An 18,836-nucleotide genomic window follows, 5' to 3' on the forward strand; every position below is an offset into this window, starting at 1 on the left:
ACATTTTCATCAGTTCACAATATTTGGTGCCATTTCTCTTTGGGGCAGTCAATGTATTTTTTTAACTACAGAACATTATGAGGAGTTCTTTCTAGTGACTTGGATTCTCTTAATCACCTTCTGATTGTAGCAGTGCTTACTGGCAACTTCAGATCTTTGATCTTTCTGGAGGTGATCATTGGCTGAGCCTTTGCCATTTTGACTATTCTTCGATTCATTTGAGCAGTAGTTCCTCGCTTCCTTCTGCGTCTTTCAGGTTTTAGTTGCAACTTCAATGCATTTCAGCTCATTTTAGCTGAGCAGCCTATAATTTGCTGCACTTCCCTAGGTTTTTCCCTTTCCAATGAACTTTTTAATCAAATTATGTTCCTCTTTAGAACAATGTCTGAAACGACCCAATGTTTCTCAGTATTCCAGAAGGAAATTCACTACAATCAACATGTATAACATTTGCCTTCCTCCTACCTTAAATAAGGGTCAAAATTGACACCTATTAGACCTCGTTCACATATCCGTTTTCACTGACGTGTGCTATCTGCATTTTCCACGGAAAACACACGTAAAAAATAGATTTAAATGTGTCTGTTCACATTTCAGTATTTTTTTACTGACCGTGGGTCAGTAAAAAAAATTACGCGGACATGCACTACTTTGATCTGTGATGCGGACCAAGCACGCCTATTGAAGTCTATGGATCTGTGAAAATCACTGACACACATCAGTGTTGTTTTCATGTTGCTTCCATGTTTCACTGAAGACTAATAGGAGATTCTTTGGAAATTAATTTTCAGCTGAGCAACGTCAGTGAATTACAGATGATAAATGGTAAAAAAAACAGACACACGGACCAACCACGGATCCTTCAAGGACAGCTTCATGGATGAGTACACTTTTTTTCACAGACATGACACTGACACGGAAATGTGAACAAAGCCTAATTCCATAGAAGGACTGGCTTCACCAATTTAACTCTTCAATACTATTATTTTAAACAAGCCCCTTTCAATTATTAATTCAATTACACAGAATGAGCGGCATGCAATATAGTATATAGAACAGAAGAAAAAGGCTTTATAAACTGTGTAGTTTCTGGCACCAGTGGCACCAATTTATTTGAACAGTATCTGAGCTGCAGTACCCTGGCACTGCCACTAGTTAGTGTACTGAGCCTTTTGCTGTATAGTTTCTAGCACTTCAGCTGCTTGAAATAACCAATCAGTGGGGGTGTCAGGTGTCAAATCCCCACTGCTCTCATATCGATGATCTCTCCTCAGGATAGATCATCAATGTCTGTAGCCTGGACAACCCATTTAAGGTTTGATTAATCAAAACTACCATGTGCAAACAGAAGTCATGTTGTCCCAACTCTAAAAAAAATTATTGTATACCCAACTCTTTGAACTATTAATACCTTAATGATCCACAACGGATATGTCCCTCATTGTTGGGCAGTGCATGTATGCAGCAGGCTCACAAGGTGATCCTAATCCATATGCTGCAGGTGCCAGCTGTCATTTAACCCCTCAGATGCAGAGGTCAATAGCAAATGTGGCATCTGAGCGGTTAGACAGAGGGAGGGAGCTCAGGGCCTGTCATAGAGAGTTGTCTGAAAAGTTGTACACGAGGCGTACCAGTGAAAATCCCATAGTCTATGGTATGAGAGATCTGTAGATTGCATGTTCAAGTCCTCTGAAAGGACAAAAAATTACAGTAAAACATATTTTAAAAATGTTTTAAAAAAGAAAAAAGAAATATGAAAAATTCTAATCACCCCCATTTCACCAATTTTTTATATAAAAATGAATAAACAATAAAAAAATAAACATGATTGACATTGCCGCATCTGAAAATGTCTGAACAAATTAAAATAAAATATTTTTCCTGCACGGTGAATGCCATAACAGAAAGAAAATATTTTGTCACCTTGCCCTTTAAAAAAAATCTAAATGTGATTAAGCACTCGTTTATACCCCAAAATGGTACCAATTAAAACTAATTCACCCCACAAAACACAAGCCCTCACTCAGGTGTGGATATGAAAAGATAAAAAAGTTATGGCTGTCAGAAAAGGGTGCTGCAAAGAAAACTATAGAATTTTGGTATCTCTGTAATCATACTGACCAGCAGAATAAGGTTGTCATGTCATTTTTAGAGCACAGTGAAGGCCATAAAAACAAAACCTAAACAGCATTTTTTTTAGGCGCAGGTGTTTTGGAGAATTGTACACTTAAATTTTTATGCAAATTAGGCATTGGAGCACCAGAAGACTGGCTTATGCAGTTTGAGAACCGCTCACTACACTGCAGACACCTCCAGTTTTAAAAACATGCCCCCCTCCCCTTGGATTGACAACGCTGGACTTGAGTCCGATTTATCGCACCTGTGCACTGGCTCGCTAGCCAGGCACTTGCCAAGCAGCAAAGATAATTAGTGCACATGCGCTGTTGACGTCATTACACCTGGAAGTAATGGCGCCTGCACTAGTATCAACGGCTTGTGTGCACTAATCATCTTCGCTGCTCATCAAGCAGCAGAAGATGTGGTGTGCATGCACCTTGCTAGCAAGCCAGTGTGTCAATCAGCACTAGACACAAGTCTACTGCTATAAATCTAAGGGAAGAGAAGTGTTTTTAAAACTGGAAGAGTCTATAAGGCCTCTTTCACACGAGCGAGTTTTCCGCGCGGGTGCGATGCGTGACGTAAAAGCATGGCACCCGCACTGAATCCTGACCCATTAATTTCAAAGGGTCTGTGTACATGAGTGTTTTGTTTCACGCATTAGTTCTGCATTGCGTGAAAAACGCAGCATGTTCCATATTCTGTGTTTTTCACGCAGCCCTGGGCCCATAGAAGTGAATGGGGATTCAGTGAAAAACGTATTGCATCCGCAAGCAAGTACGGATGCAATGCGTTTTTCTCTGATGGTTGCTAAGAGATGTTGTTTGTAAACCTTCAGGTTTTTTTCACGCGCGTGACAAACACATCAAAACGCATTGCACCTGGGCAGAAAAAACGGAACAATTGAATGCAATCGCAGACAAAACTGACTGAACTTGCTTGCAAAATGGTGCAAGTTTCACTGAACATATCCTGAACGCATCCGGAACTAATCCGTCACCCCCGTGTGAAAGAGGCCTAAGGCCCCTTTCACAAGGGCGAGTTTTCCGCACTGGTGCAATGCGTGAGGTGAACGCATTGCACCCGCACTGAATCCGGACCCAGTCATTTCTATGGGGCTGTGCACATGAGCGGTGATTTTAATGCATCACTTGTGCGTTTGCATGAAAATCGCAGCATGCTCTATTTTGTGCATTTTTCACGCAACGCAGGCCCCATAGAAGTGAATGGGACAGCGTGAAAATCACAAGCATCCGCAAGCAAGTGCGGATGCCGTGCGATTTTCACGCACGGTTGCTAGGAGACGATCATTATTATTTTCCCTTATAACATGGTTATAAGGGAAAATAATAACATTCTTAATACAGAATGCATAGTACAATAAGGCTGGAGGGGTTAAAAATAAATAAAAAATAATTTAACTCACCTTAATCCATTTGTTTGCGCAGCCCGGCTTCTCTTCTGTCTTCTTTCTTCAGGACCTGGGTAAAGAACCTGTGGTGATGTCACTGCGCTCATTACATGGTCCATCACATGATCTTTTACCATGGTGATGGATCATGTGACGGGCCATGTGATGAGCGCAATGACACATTGTACTATGCATTCTGTATTAAGAATGCTATTATTTTCCCTTATAACCATGTTATAAGGGAAAATAATAAAATCTACACAACACCTAACCCAAACCCGAACATCTGTGAAGAAGTTCGGGTTTGGGTACCAAACATGCAGATTTTTCTCACGCGCGTGCAAAACGCATTACAATGTTTTTCACTTGCGCAGAAAAATCGCGCCTTTTCCCCGCAACACACCCGCATCTTATCCGGGCAAAAAACATGATGCCCGTGTGAAAGAGGCCTAAGAGTATCAGGGGCGTTGCTGGAGCAGTGTTCAAATCGCATAAGCCGCCTCCTGGTGCTCCAGTACCTCATTTGTAGAAAAATAAAAGTGTACATTTCTCCATAACACCTACACTTAAAAAAAAAAGTATTGTTGGACCAACCATTACAGGCTATATGCCTGGATTAATAGGATTGATCCTGGTGACAGAGCCTTTTTAAATAGTGCCATGAAGAAATACTATTTGACCAGCAAAAAAATCCCTAATAGAACAATGTGAATGAAAAATTTTAAAAAGTTAAAGCTCTTGGAATATGGGAAGGAAGAAATGGAAAAAAAAAAAATGGGTAGGTGATATATATAGAGGTGCATCTCAATAAATTAGAATATCATCAAAAAGTTTATTTATTTCAGTAATTAAATTCAAAAATTTTAACTTATGTAGAGATTAATTATAAACAGTAATCTATTTCCATTTAAAAGCGTTTATTTCTTTTAATGTTTAGGATTTTGGCTTACAGCTAATGAAAACCCACAAGTCAGTATCTCAGAAAATTTTAATATTATATAAAGACCGATTAAAAAAAAGATTTTTGATACTGTAATGTTGCCCTACTGAAGCCAATTGTCCCATTACTTTTGGTTCCTTAACAAGTGGGAGGCACATATGCAAACTGTTGTAATTCCTACACCGTTCACCTGATTTGGATGTAAATACAAATTAAAGCTGACAGTCTGTAGTTAAAGCACATCTTGTTTGTTTCATTTCAAAATCCATTGTGGTGGTGAATAGAGCCCAAAATTTTAGAATTGTGTCCATGTCCTGATATTTATGGACCTGACTGTATGTAATATGAAAAAATAATAAAATAATAATCTTGAACTAGGAGGTGGAGGTCAAAGCGGAGTAGCAGGTTGAGGAGGCGGTGTAGGTGGAAGTGACGGTGGAGGAGGAGGAGGAAGCCAACACTGCTTTTGTCGTTTTTTAATTTTTATATATTTTTCCTTTATTTCTTTATTTTTATTTTATAAATTTGGGAAGACCCCAAAACATTGGGAAATAGAAAAGAGAATGCATAGAGAAAGTGTGCTGGAGTCTAACAATGGCTGGGTGTGGCTGGTATACTTTATTTAGCACAAGGTACGGACAAGTCTGGTTCATTTTAATAAACGTGAGCTTGTCCACGTTAGCTGTTGACAGGCGGCTGCGCTTGTCTGTGATGACGCCCCCTGCCGTGCTAAACACACGTTCAGATAATACACTGGCTGCAGGGCAGGCCAGCACCTCCAAGGCGTAAAGGGCAAGCTCAGGCCATTTGCCCAATTTGGAGACCCAGAAGTTGAAGGGGGCAACCCTATCAGTCAGTACGTGTAGGTGTGTGTACACTTACTGTTCCACCATGTTGCTGAAATGCTGCCTGCTGCTAAGACATTCCGTATCAGCTGTTGGTGCTGGTTGTTGTGGCGTGCTGACAAAGCTTTTGGACATTTCGGCCATGCTAACCCTGCCTTCTGAGGTGCTGGCGGTGCCCCAGATGCGTTAACGACTTTCTCCTCCTCCTCTGCCTTTGCCTTGTGCTTCCACTGAGCCCCCGCTGTCAGGTGTGAATACCATCAGCAGCGCGTCTACCGGCGTGCGCTTGTACTTGCGCATCTTCCGATCACGTGACGGAAATAACAACGACATGTTGTCCTTGTAGCGGGGATCCAGCAGGGTGGCCACACAGTAATCAGCACTGGTTAGAATGTGGGCAACTCGGCGGTCGTTGCGCAGGCAATGCAGCATGTAGTTGCTCATGTGTGCCAGGGTGCCAAGAGGCAACGACAAGTAGAGATGTCCCGAACTATTCGCCGGCGAACAGTTCCCGGCAAACATAGCTTGATCACGTTCGCCGCGGCGGGCGAACATGAGCAAACTTTGACCCTGTACCTCACAGTCAGCAGACACATTCCAACCAATCAGAAGCAGACCCTCCCTCCCAGACCCTCCCACATCCTATCAAAAATCAAGGACAGCATCCATCTTAGATTCATTCGGAAGCTGCAGTGTCACAAATTTGACTAAGTTGTAATCGCAATGCGATTAATACAGGTTATATTAATCGCATTGCGAATTCAACTTAGAGCTGGGTTCCTAATGGTTGTATTGCTAGAATATAACGAAGATTGAGAATATAGTGCTATATTCGTTATATTCGTCAATTCTAGCAATACAACCATTAGGAACTCAGATCTAAGTTGTAATCGCAATGAGATTAATACAGGTTATATTAATCGCATTGCGAATTCAACTTAGAGCTGGGTTCCTAATGGTTGTATTGCTAGGATATAACGAAGATTGAGAATATAGTGCTATATTCGTTATATTCGTCAATTCTAGCAATACAACCATTAGGAACTCAGATCTAAGTTGTAATTACAATGCGATTAATACAGGTTATATTAATCGCATTGCGAATTCAACTTAGAGCTGGGTTCATAATGGTTGTATTGCTCGGATATAACGAAGATTGAGAATATAGTGCTATATTCGTTATATTCGTCAATTCGAGCAATACAACCATTGGGAACTCAGATCTAAGTTGTAATGCGATTAATACAGGAGCCTGAGAACCTTTGTGGTTTTTGAGGTGTCTACTCAACTGCAGCTTGTGCTTTGCATTTAGATGCCTGGTCATGCAGGTGGTGCTCAGGTATAGAACATTTGTGCCTGGCTTCAGGCTCCGATTTCACAGCGTGAAAACCACTCGCGTCTTGTCATCAGCACATTGTCTGAAGAACTGCCATGCCAGGGAACTCCTTGGAGCTGGCTTTGGTGTGTTCAGTCCCTGGGTGCGGTGGGCAGTAGCAGGCATACTGACTAGGAGATGGCCACTCTACTTTTGCACCCTGATCCCTCTTTTGCTGTGTGGCTGGCGTTGTGTGACTACCACCTCTTTCTTCGAACTGCACACGTCACTCGCATGACCTTGAACCTCATAATCCTCCACATCATCTTCCACCCACTCCTCACCCCTGCACTCCTTGTCTGTCTGCACACTGCAGAAAGCCGCAGCAGTTGGCACCTGTGTTTCGTCATCTTTAGAGATGTGCTGTGGTGGTCCTCCCATGTCCACATCCTGAAACCTAAGTGGTTGGGCATAGGTGCACTCAATCTCTTCCACTTCTGGGGCAGGGCTAGGTGGATCGCCCACGGAAACCCTGTCAGCAGAGTGATCAAAAAGCATAAGAGATGGCTGCATGACTTGGGGCTCAGACTGTTTGGCTGATTTGCAAGAGGGTGAGGTGAAAGACAGATGCCCATGGGCTGCAGGTGCCAACTTTGCGCTTTCAGCAGGGGACCGGGTGGGAGACAATGTGAAGAAACTGGAGGCACTGGCAGCCACCCAATCTACTACCACCTTTATTTGTTCTGGCCTCACTATTTGTACACCGGTATTTGGGCCTACAATATAACGCTGAATGTTTTGTCACCTACATGCACCTGAGGAAGGTGTTTCATTTGGGCATGTAGCTGGAACAGATCGACCACGTCCTCTCCCTGTAACAGGAGCTCCACCAACAGCACCACGACCAGGGCCACGTCCCTTATTTGATGCTCTCCTCATTCTTTGAGGTCATCCACTGAACTAACAGATGGATTAACTATATTAATTTCCCTTTCACGTATGCAGTGCAGGTGTACCTCACACCAAAAATGGGTATATGTCACCCACCTAACTAACAGACAGATTAACTATATTACTTTCCCTGTCATGTATGCAATGCACGTGTACCTCACACAAAAAATTGGTATATGTCACCCACCGAACTAACAGACGGATTAACTATATTACTTTTACTGTCACGTATGCAATGCAGGTGTACCTCACACAAACAATGAGTAGATGTCACCCACCGAACTAACATACGGATTAACTAAGTTACTTTCCCTGTCACATATGCAGTACAGGTGTACCTCACACCAAAAATGGGTATATGTCACCCACCGATCTAACAGACGGATTAACTATATTAATTTCCCTTTCACATATGCAATGCACGTGTACCTCACACAAAAAATTGGTATATGTCACCCACCGAACTAACAGACGGATTAACTATATTACTTTTACTGTCACGTATGCAATGCCGGTGTACCTCACACAAAAAATTGTATATGTCACCCACCAAACTAACAGACGGGTTAACTAAGTTACTTTCCCTGTCACATATGCAGTGCAGGTGTACCTCACACAAAAAATGGGTATATGTCACCCACCGAACTAACAGACGGATTAACTATATTACTTTTACTGTCACGTATGCAATGCAGGTGTACCTCACACAAACAATGAGTAGATGTCACCCACCAAACTAACACGGATTAATTCAATTACTCTCTCTGTCACGTATGTAGTGCAGGTGTACCTTAAAAAAAAAATGGTATATGTCACCCACCAAACTCACAGACGGATTAACTATATTACTTTCCTTGTCATGTATGCAGTGCAGGTGTTCATAAAAAAAATGGGTATATGTCACCCACCGAACTAACAGACAGATAACTATATTAATTTCCCTTTCACGTATGCAGTGCAGGTGTAGCTCACACAAAAAATGGGTATATGTCACCCACCGATCTAACAGACGGATTAACTATATTACTTTTACTGTCACGTATGCAATGCAGGTGTACCTCACACAAAAAATTGTATATGTCACCCACCAAACTAACAGACGGATTAACTAAGTTACTTTCCCTGTCACATATGCAGTGCAGGTGTACCTCACACAAACAATGGGTATATGTCACCCACCGAACTAACAGACGGATTAACTATATTACTTTTACTGTCACGTATGCAGTGCAGGTGTACATCACACAAAAAATGGTATATGTCACCCACCAAACTAACAGACGGATTAACTAAGTTACTTTCCCTGTCACATATGCAGTGCAGGTGTACCTCACACCAAAAATGGGTATATGTCACCCACCGATCTAACAGACAGATTAACTATATTGCTTTCCCTGTCATGTATGCAGTGCAGGTGTACCTCACACAAACAATGGGTATATGTCACCCACCAAACTAACACGGATTAATTCAATTACTTTCTCTGTCACGTATGTAGTGCAGGTGTACCTAAAAATAATGGTATATGTCACCCACCAAACTCACAGATGGATTAACTATATTACTTTCCTTGTCATGTATGCAGTGCAGGTGTACCTAAAAAAAATGGGTATATGTCACCCACCAAACTAACAGACGGATTAACTATATTATTTTCCCTGTCACGTATGCACTGCAGATGTACCTAAAAAAAGGGTATATGTCACCCACCGATCTAACAGATGGATTAACTATATTACTTTCTCTGTCACGTATGCAGTGCACGTGTACCTAAAAAAAAAAATGGGTATATGTCACCCACCGAACTAACAGACAGATTAACTATTATATTTCTGTGTCAGGGGTACAAAGATGGTGCATTGCACCCACCAAAAAATTGCTATATGTCACCCACAGAATTAAGAGCCAGAGTAACTATTAAAGGGGTTGTCCAAGTTATATTTATTGATGACCTATCCTCAGAATAGGTCATCAATATCAGATCGGTGGGGGTCCGACACCCGGCACCCCCACCGATCAGCAGTTTGAAGAGGAGGCACGCGCCAATTACACCCAAGCCATCCTATTGAAATGAATGGGACGGCTTGGGTGTAATTACACCTGCTCACCACTGCAGATGCAACGGCGAGAAGGTAAACAGTGAAGAGGAGGCAGCACTGGCACGGCGCGTGCCTCCTCTTCAAACAGCTGATTGGCGGGGGTGCTGGGTGTCGGACCCCCGCCGATCTGATATTGATGACCTATCCTGAGGATAGGTCATCAATAAATATAACTTGGACAACCCCTTAAAATTTTTGTGTTAGGGGTGCAAAGATGGTGCATTGCACCCACAAAAGATCGCTATAGGTCACCCACAGAATAAACAGCCAGATTAATGATTATATTTCTGTGTCAGGGGTGCAAAGCTGGTGTATTGCACCCACAAAAAAATCACTATAGGTCACCCACAGAATAAATAGCCAGATGAGATTCCTAACACTCTCCCTCACTTCAGCTGCCTGCTTCCTTTCCCTGCAATACTCAGAGCTGATGGCCGGTGCTACACGTGATCCAGCTTGTATAGAGGCTGGGTCACATGATGCACTGGCCAATCACAGCAATGCCATTAGTAGGCATGGCTATGATGGCTTCTAAGTGCCCACAGCTTAAAAGCTTGTTGATTGGTTGCCCTGCAGCCTTTTAACAAGCTTTATTAAATGCCCGAACACCAAACTGGAACACAAACTTTTGCTGAAAAGTTCGGGTTCGGTTCCGGGTACCCGAACTCACAAAGTTCGGTACGGACCCGAACTTTGGAGTTCGGGTTCGCACAACACCACATGGAGGCGATCAGCCTATGGCATTGGTAAGGTGATATGGAAGCCCAGGCTGCTTAGATAGTGGCTTTCAGCTTGTCTGCATTGTTGGGTCTCGTGTCTCTCATCTTCCTCTTGATAATACCCCATAGTGTAGATTCTCTATGGGCTTTAGGTCAGGTGAGTTTGCTGGCCAATCAAGCACAGTGATACTGTGGTTATTAAGCCAGGTATTTGTAGTTTTGGCAGTATGGGCAGGTGCAAGTCCTGCTGGAAAATTTTATTAGCATCTCCATAAAGCTTGCCAGCAGAGGGAAGAATGAAGTGTTCTAATGTTTCCTGATAGATGTCTTCACTGAGTTTGGACTTGGCAAAATACAGTGGACCAACACCAGAAGATGACATGGCTCCTCAAATCATCACTGACTGAGGAAACTTCACACTGGACCTCAAGAAACTTGGATTTTGTGCGTCACCATTCTTCCTCCAGACTGTGGAACCTTGACTTTCAAATGAACCTTAACTTTCAAGACTTTGGACTACTGAGCAACAGTTTGGTCCTTTTTCTCCTTAGCCCAGGTTAGGTGCTTCCGATGCTGTCCCTGGGTCATGAGTGGCTTGACACAAGAAATGCTACAGTAGAAGCCTGCATCCTGGATTGGTCTGAGTGTGGTGGCTCTTGAAGCACTGTCTCCAGCCACAGTCCACTCACTCCTTGTGAATCTTCCCCAAATTCTTGAATGCCCTTTTCTTGTTGTTCACCTTTTTTACCACACTGTTTTCTTCCACTTAACGTTTCATTAAAATGCTTTCATACAGCACTCTGTGAACAGTCAGCTCCTTTAGCAATGACCTGTTGTGGCTTACTTTCCTTGTGGAGGGTGTCATTGACTGTCTTCTGGACAGCTGTCGAGTCAGTAGTCTTGCCATGCTTGAGTAGCCTATTGAACCAGACTGAGGGGCCATTTAAGGGCGTAGGAAACCTTTGCAGGTGTTTATGTTGATTAGCCGATTAGAGTGTGACACCATGAGTCTATAATATTAAACCTTTTCACAATATTTTCATTTTCTTAGATACTGACTTCTGGGTTTTCAATTTTCATTAACTGCAAGCCATAATCATGATTCTGAACATTAAAAGAAATAAACGTTTTAAATAGATCACTCTGTGTGTAAGTAAATTAAATAATGTATGAGTTCTAATCTATTGAGATGGACCTGGATATATATATATATATATATATATATACATACACACACAAGTATTGTGCGAATTAATGTAAACTCAAGGATTTTTTTCTGTAAATATTGTTTATTCGAAATAAAACTATTCTTAGACCTATAAACAAGGTTTAAATACTATTATTTAATATGAAAAATTTTCTCCCTTTGCTGTAATCACGGCTTAAACTCGGCTCGGCATGGAGTCAACTAGATTTTTACAATTATTCTTGATTGCCTCCTCTCTAAACCACACCTGAATTACTGCTTCCACCATTTTGTTTTTCCTCATATAGTCAATCTTTTGTAATTTGGCCTTGCAGATCGCCCATAAATTCTCAATAGGATTGAGATCTGGCGAATTTCCAGGCCAGTCCAAAATGCTAATCTTCTTGTCCTTGAAATATTTGACCATAGTCTTAGAAATATGCAATGGAGCTGAGTCTTGTTGGAACATTGCATTGCCGTTGGCTTGAACTTTCTCCAGCTCCTGAGACAAACATCGATCTAGCATTGCTTTATATTTTTTACTATTTATCATTCCTTCTACTGGAATAAGTTTGCCAGGTCCCGAGTACGAAAAACAGCCCCAGAACATCTTCATAACTGGATGTTTGACAGTTTGAACAATATGGGCTGCAGTAAGTTTTTCATCCACCCGTCCACCACAGAATATTATTGCAAAATATCAAAAACGCTCAAACATAACCTAAAAATGATTATTAATTGTACGTGTTTTTGACGGTAAGTAATGGCGATCATAAGTTTAAATGATTTACCATCAAAACAACTGTCAGAATGGATATAACAGTGTTGCCATAACCAAAATACTCATTATTTGGTCGCATTCACATTAATTCGCACAATACTGTGTGTATATATATATATATATATATATATATATATATATATACAGTGTTAAAAGTCTACACACCCCTGTTAAAATGTCAGGTTACCGTGATGAGACAAAGATAAATCATTTCAGAACTTTTTCTACCTTTAATGTGACCTATAAACTGTACAACTCAATTGAAAAACAAACTGAAATATTTTAGGTAGAGGGAAGAAAAAATATAAAAATAAAATAATATGGTTTCATAAATGTGCACACCCTTAAACTAATACTTTGTTGAAGCACCTTTTGATTTTATTACAGCAATCAGTCTTTTTGGGCATGAGTCTATCAGCATGACACATTTTGACTTCAAGATTTGCCCTCTCTTCTTTGCAAAAACACTCTAAATCTGTCAGATTGTGAGGGCATCTCCTGTGCACAGCCCTCTTCAGATCACCCCACAGATTTTCAATCGGATTCAGGTCTGGGCTCTGGCTGGGCCATTCTAAAACTTTAATCTTCTTCTGGTGAAGCCATTCCTTTGTATATTTGGATGTATGCTTTGGGTCGTTGTCATGCTGAAATTTCCTCTTCATGTTCAGCTTTCTAGCAGAAGCCTAAAGGTTTTGTGCCAATATTGACTTTTATTTGGAACTGTTAATAATTCCCTCTAGCTTAACTAAGGCCCCAGTTCCAGTTGAAGAAAAACAGCCCCAAAGCATGATGCTGCCACCACCATGCTTCACTGTTGGTATGGTGTTCTTTTGGTGATGTGCAGTGTTGTTTTTGGGCCAAACATATCTTTTGGAATTATGGCTAAAAAGTTCAACCTTGGTTTCATCAGACCATAACACCTTTTCCCACATGCTTTTGGGAGACATTTGATGTGTTTTTACAAAATGTAGCCTGGCTTGGATGTTTTTCTTTGTAAGAAAAGGCTTTCGTCTTGCCACTCTACCCGATAGCCCAGATATATGAAGCCAGTATTTGCCAGATATTCCTGCAGCTCCTTTAATGTTGCTGTAGGCCTCTTGGTAGCCTCACAGACCAGTTTTCTTCTCGTCTTTTCATCAATTTTGGAGGGACGTCCAGTTCTTGGTAATGTCACTGTTGTGCCATATTTTCTCCACTTGATGATGACTGTCTTCACTGTGTTCCATGGTATATCTAATGTCTTGGAAATTCTTTTGTACCCTTCTCCTGACTGATACCTTTTAACAATGAGATCCCTCTGATGCTTTGGAAGCTCTCTGTGGACCATGGATTTTGCTGTGGGATGCGACTTAGAAAATGTCAGGAAAGACCAACTAGAGCAGCGGAACTTTATTTGGGGTTAATCAGAAGCACTTTAAATGATGGCAGGTGTATGCTGACTCCTATTTAACATGATTTTGAATGTGATTGCTTAATTCTGAACACAGCTACATCCCCAGTTATAAGAAGGTGTGCACACGTATGCAACCACATTATTTTAGTTTTTTTTTTTGTTTTCTTCCCTCCACCTAAAAGATTTCAGTTTGTTTTTCAATTGAGTGGTACAGTTTATAGGTCACATTAAAGGTGGAAAAGGTTCTGAAATGATTTATATTTGTCTAATTTTTTAACATCACAGAAACCTGACATTTTAACAGGGGTGTGTAGACTTTTTTATATCCACTGTATATATAATATCAAGAGGTAGAAGAAAAATCACCATTAAGTGTCTATGGCCCCTCGGTCTCTATTCGCCAGTAGTCATGCTTTTTTTTTGCTCTTGTTGTTTGAATCCCTTTCTCCTAAATGGTTTCTGCATTATTTGTGCACAGAACTCTGTCACATTGTCAATCACAGAAAATCCCAGCAAAAAAAGTAAAGAGATCAATGGATGACTGTCAAACCTTTGAGTGTTTAGCTTGATAGCCCATTAGGCTCTCAGGCAGCCAGCTATTTGTAGAAAGCAGAAGTGAAATATGAGGTCACAGTGCTATTAAATAATATGGCTACTATGGTAGAATCAACATATAACATCATGGCACATTCTTACAAAAAGATATGTGGCCCCACATTCTGATTCTTATCTAATAAGGCTCTCTTCACATTACCTTGGTTCTTTGTTTGTCAAGTTTATAGTATATTGTTTTTTATGGCAGGGAAAAGGCAGTCTCAAGTGCTATACTTGCTGTCAAAAACCTGTTGGTCTCCATTATAAATCAGTGGGATGAGTCAGGAATGGATTCATTTGGATCTGTTTGAAAAACAGATCCATCATAGGTGTCGTAGGTGTCTCCATTAAGAATGGAAGCCAAGACACGATTGTGAACGCTGGCTAACTTTACACGTAGTGGCACTAGATAGCATGGAAATGTTGACATTTCAACAGTTTCCCATCAGTGAAATTTATTAGATAACAAGGGTTTTTGTTGAAAGTAGAAATGAGCACATTTTGCTGAACTGTATCTGATCCACCCTGATTACATCAGTCTGATCAGAATAATTAAATACCAAAGCTCAAATGTACTGAAACCATCAGAGATATATAATTTTGATTCACACGCAGCTGTTGCTGTTTCTAATTTCTAATCAGTATAAGATGCAAATTCAGAAGTATGAGCTCAAACAGCTACAGCCCTCCTAAGGGAAATTCTTGGGAACTTGTACATGGGAAAAAGAAAGTAATCAGACTTTAATTCTCTGTCCAAGTAGGATTAAAAAACTGACACTTGATGGATAGTCAAACATAACTGTACTTTTTTATTTTATAAGTGATACCATCATACCAATTAGTTCACATGTGGTTGGGACCTGCTAAATGCTGGACATGTCAAAAAGAGCCAGGACCAAACTGATCTTTCTAGCTGCTGAGAGAGTAGAAGTTCTACATGTAATTCCCTATGGAGACAGATTGTCTTGAGTTTTACTATTCAGACAGTAGTCAGTGTAAATGGTGGGCCAAACACTGTTGGTGACCCAGGTGGTTGGTTCTACATGATAGTTGCCCATTCATTCAATCTTTAATTTAATTGTCCTGTGTTACACCTTTCCCCTCTGCTCAATAGTGTTCTAATTTATACAAGGAAACACTGATTCGTAAAAGAAAGGCAGCACATAGCTTTTTATTATACTTTTAAAGGGATTCTGTCACCTGGATTTTGCTTATAGAGCTGCGGACATGTGCTGCTAGATCGCTGCTAGCACGTCCACAATATACATTACCCATAGCTCTGAGTGCTTTTATTTAGGCAAAAAAATGATTTTATATATGTGTAAATAGGGCAAGGAAGGAGCTCAAGGGGATGTAATATCGTTTCTGGAGCCCAGCCACACCCACTGTGAAGGAGTCCAGCACTGCCCCACATCCTCCGAATCTCCTCCTTGCTCCCCGAGGTCACCAAGTTAGAGCACCGTGATCTCAAGCATGCGCGAGTACACGGCATGTCAGTGTCGGCATAGTGTTCCTTCACTGTGCTGGCATTAGCCTCAGGGAATGAACTGCACATGTGCTAGCTGCGGGATTATGGCGCTCTAACTTTGTGACGTCTTGGAGCAAGGAGGAGATTCGGAGGATGCGGGCGGTGCTGGGCTCCTTCACAGTGGATGTGGCTGGGCTCCAGAAACGTTAGTAACAGCCCCTTGGGCTCCTTACTTGCCTGATTTCCATATATACAAAATCGTTTTTTGCCTGAATAAAATCACTTACAGATATGGGGAATGTATATTGTGGACGTGCTAACGGCGATCTAGCAGCTCATGTCCGCAGCTCTATAGGCAAAATCCAGGTGACAGAATCCCTCTAAGTAATAGATTACACCCCTTTAAGAGGTATTCATATCTTAGGCATGTATGACATAACCATAGAAGGTGGGACCTGTACAGCCCAATAATGTGGTTCCCAAACCATCATCTTGCTGGGTGCAAAAGATAGGTAGCATGCACACCTCTCACCATTCACTTCTATAGGAGTTCAAAATAGATCATTACTTGACTGTTTTTTTAACTCCCAGGAAAGCGAATGGAAATAATTGCATGTTTTGGGATGAATAAATCTATTTGCAGATTTTTTAGGCATCGAATCAAACCCGAATCTTTTCTGGTTTGATTCGGACGAATCTTGTAAAATGGTGTCCAACGCAGAAGCAATCAATAGTGTTCTGTCACCACCAGGCAGTAGGTAAATGCAGTGAGTTGCGTCCAAGCAATAACCACACTTTGATACAACAATGATAAAAGTAGATACAGCTACACCTAACGCTGTATCAGACCAAGGGTATGGGCGAGGGAAAATTAAAAAAAATTAAAAAAATTAAGATAGGAGCCTTTATTAAAAAAAAAAAATCTGTGTTTTAGAGGACCAATTTCAAGGGAGCAAATTTGGTTTGGGACGAATAGATTTGGAACTGAACCAACTTTTTAAAAAATTCTGCGAATCAGAAACAAACCAAATCTTGGATGATTTGCCCATCTCTACACACCTCCATTTGGCAAAGATACAAGGCAAGACTGGGGTTGTTGGACCCTGATTCTGGAGGCAGATGTTGGTCCCAGAAATGAAACCAGAATCTATCAGACATTTATGGTTAGGTTGGGAATAAACTTTTAAAAGTGCCTTAGGCAAACATCTACACTGTCTATCCAAATGAAATTTGCCCTACAAAGAATTAATGATAAGAAATTTAGGTAGTCAGGTTGCAAATAATTGGGTAATTTAGGCATTTCATATATCCATTTAGATTTATATTTATATAATAGATTTTGTGAATTCAGAAGCTCAGTTCGTGGCAAGCTTTAAAAAATGACTTTAATTAAAACAATATTTTTCCCCCCATTAGATGAAGCTAATATCATCCAAGATCTCAGTATTGAAGAATTATATCCCGAGTCATTTGGATTTCTGACTTATCAAGGTTCGATGACCATTCCTCCATGTTATGAGACTGTGACTTGGATCATAATTGACAGACCTTTAAATATCACTTCAATGCAGGTACAGAAATTCTGATACTAATGTACATTTTGCCAGAGTATTATCATATTAAAAAGTAAAGTTTTATTTCCTAAAATCCTGAAAAATTTAGAAACATCACCACTTCTAAGGAAATGTCCACCTTGTTATCTTTAGATCCTATATGCTGTGATAATTTCTTATAATGACTGTAGCATGGTTTTTTTTTTAATACATCACTCAAAATTCACAATGTACGCATAGAATTAAATGATAAAATAATGCCTTCAGCCACCTTTATTGGGAGATTATGAAATTGCTGAATACAGTTTAGAATTTGAACTCAATAATAAAATTGTATTCAGTAATCTTCTAAACTCCTTCTAGTTTTCACTGCAGGCAATTGTATCATTAAACATTATAGTACTGTACTATGTCTATACAGAAGTTTGAAGCTCTCATATGATAAAAACTGAACCACCAGTGCTCTAAAGAAACATCAAACAATTAAAGGGAACGTGTTGTGTTGAACATGCAGTCTGGTCTGAATGCAGTTATAAAGAAGAAGGCTTAGAAGTCCGGTGGGAGGTCCTATTTATAACTGAAGACTACTGTATCTCTGTATGGAAATAAAGGGGTTGTGCAGCATGTACATATTGATGACCTAGCCTCAGGATAGGGCATCAATATCTTATCAGTGGGGTCCGACTCCCAGCTCCAGCCTGTCAAGGCCTCGGTGTTGTACGCTGTGACACCTTTGCCGTACATGCCGGTTGCCAGGGGCAATGCGTGGTTGTCTGCATGTATGTTCTTTGCTCCCCCTTTTCCTGGATCATCCTCTGTCTGATGCTGGAAGGGTTTACTCCCTGGCTGAGTGTGGTTACTTTGGTTTTATTACCTGTGGCTCCCTGGCTGGAGTCAGTTGTACTCCAGTCGTCGTTGGTGCCGGAGCTGTGCTCCAGTCCAGGGTGTTCTGTCTGCCCAGTCCTTGAGGGCCACCTAGTGGGACATCAATGTCTCTCCATTGTCATCCCTCCATCCTCCCTTCACTACCCTTGCATATGTTTGGTGATGTTTATGTATGGGTGGTTGTTATCTTGTCTAGTGGTTGTTACTTGTCTGGTCCCTTGGTGTTTGTAGTCCAGCATGTTTTCTAGACTTGTTCCTGTGTTGTGTACCTCTGGAAGGGGGCTGGTTTCCCGGAGGGGTGAACCATAAGCCTGCATGCAGTGCTGCCTGGGGCTGCCGTGCACCTTGCGGCATGGGGTCCAGGCAGTAGCTGGTGTGCTGGAGACCTGTGTGTGGGTGTTGTTGGTACGGTGTCCTGTTTGGTGTGTGTGCTCCTGTACTTATGCACAGGTTCCAGTTATGGTGGCTGCAGCAGGTAAGTGTGTTTCTGTGTACTTACCTGCCAATTTAGTTACTGCATACAGTCTCCTACTTTTCCTTGCAACTAGGCCATTTGAGACTCCTGTTCTTCTGTGTCT

At 41.2% G+C, this 18,836-nt stretch overlaps 1 protein-coding gene across 1 annotated transcript in view; it reads left to right on the forward strand.

Moving 5' to 3' along the window:
* LOC121002823 (carbonic anhydrase-related protein 10-like) overlaps positions 1–18,836 on the forward strand; it is a 514,536-nt gene that overhangs the window by 428,217 nt on the left and 67,483 nt on the right. The window contains exon 7 of the mRNA XM_040434419.1: positions 17,237–17,391. Coding sequence (XP_040290353.1) covers positions 17,237–17,391 — 155 coding nt within the window. The remainder of the gene's footprint in view (positions 1–17,236; positions 17,392–18,836) is intronic.

Source organism: Bufo bufo, chromosome 1 (genome assembly GCF_905171765.1).
Source record: "Bufo bufo chromosome 1, aBufBuf1.1, whole genome shotgun sequence".
NCBI lineage: Eukaryota > Metazoa > Chordata > Amphibia > Anura > Bufonidae > Bufo > Bufo bufo.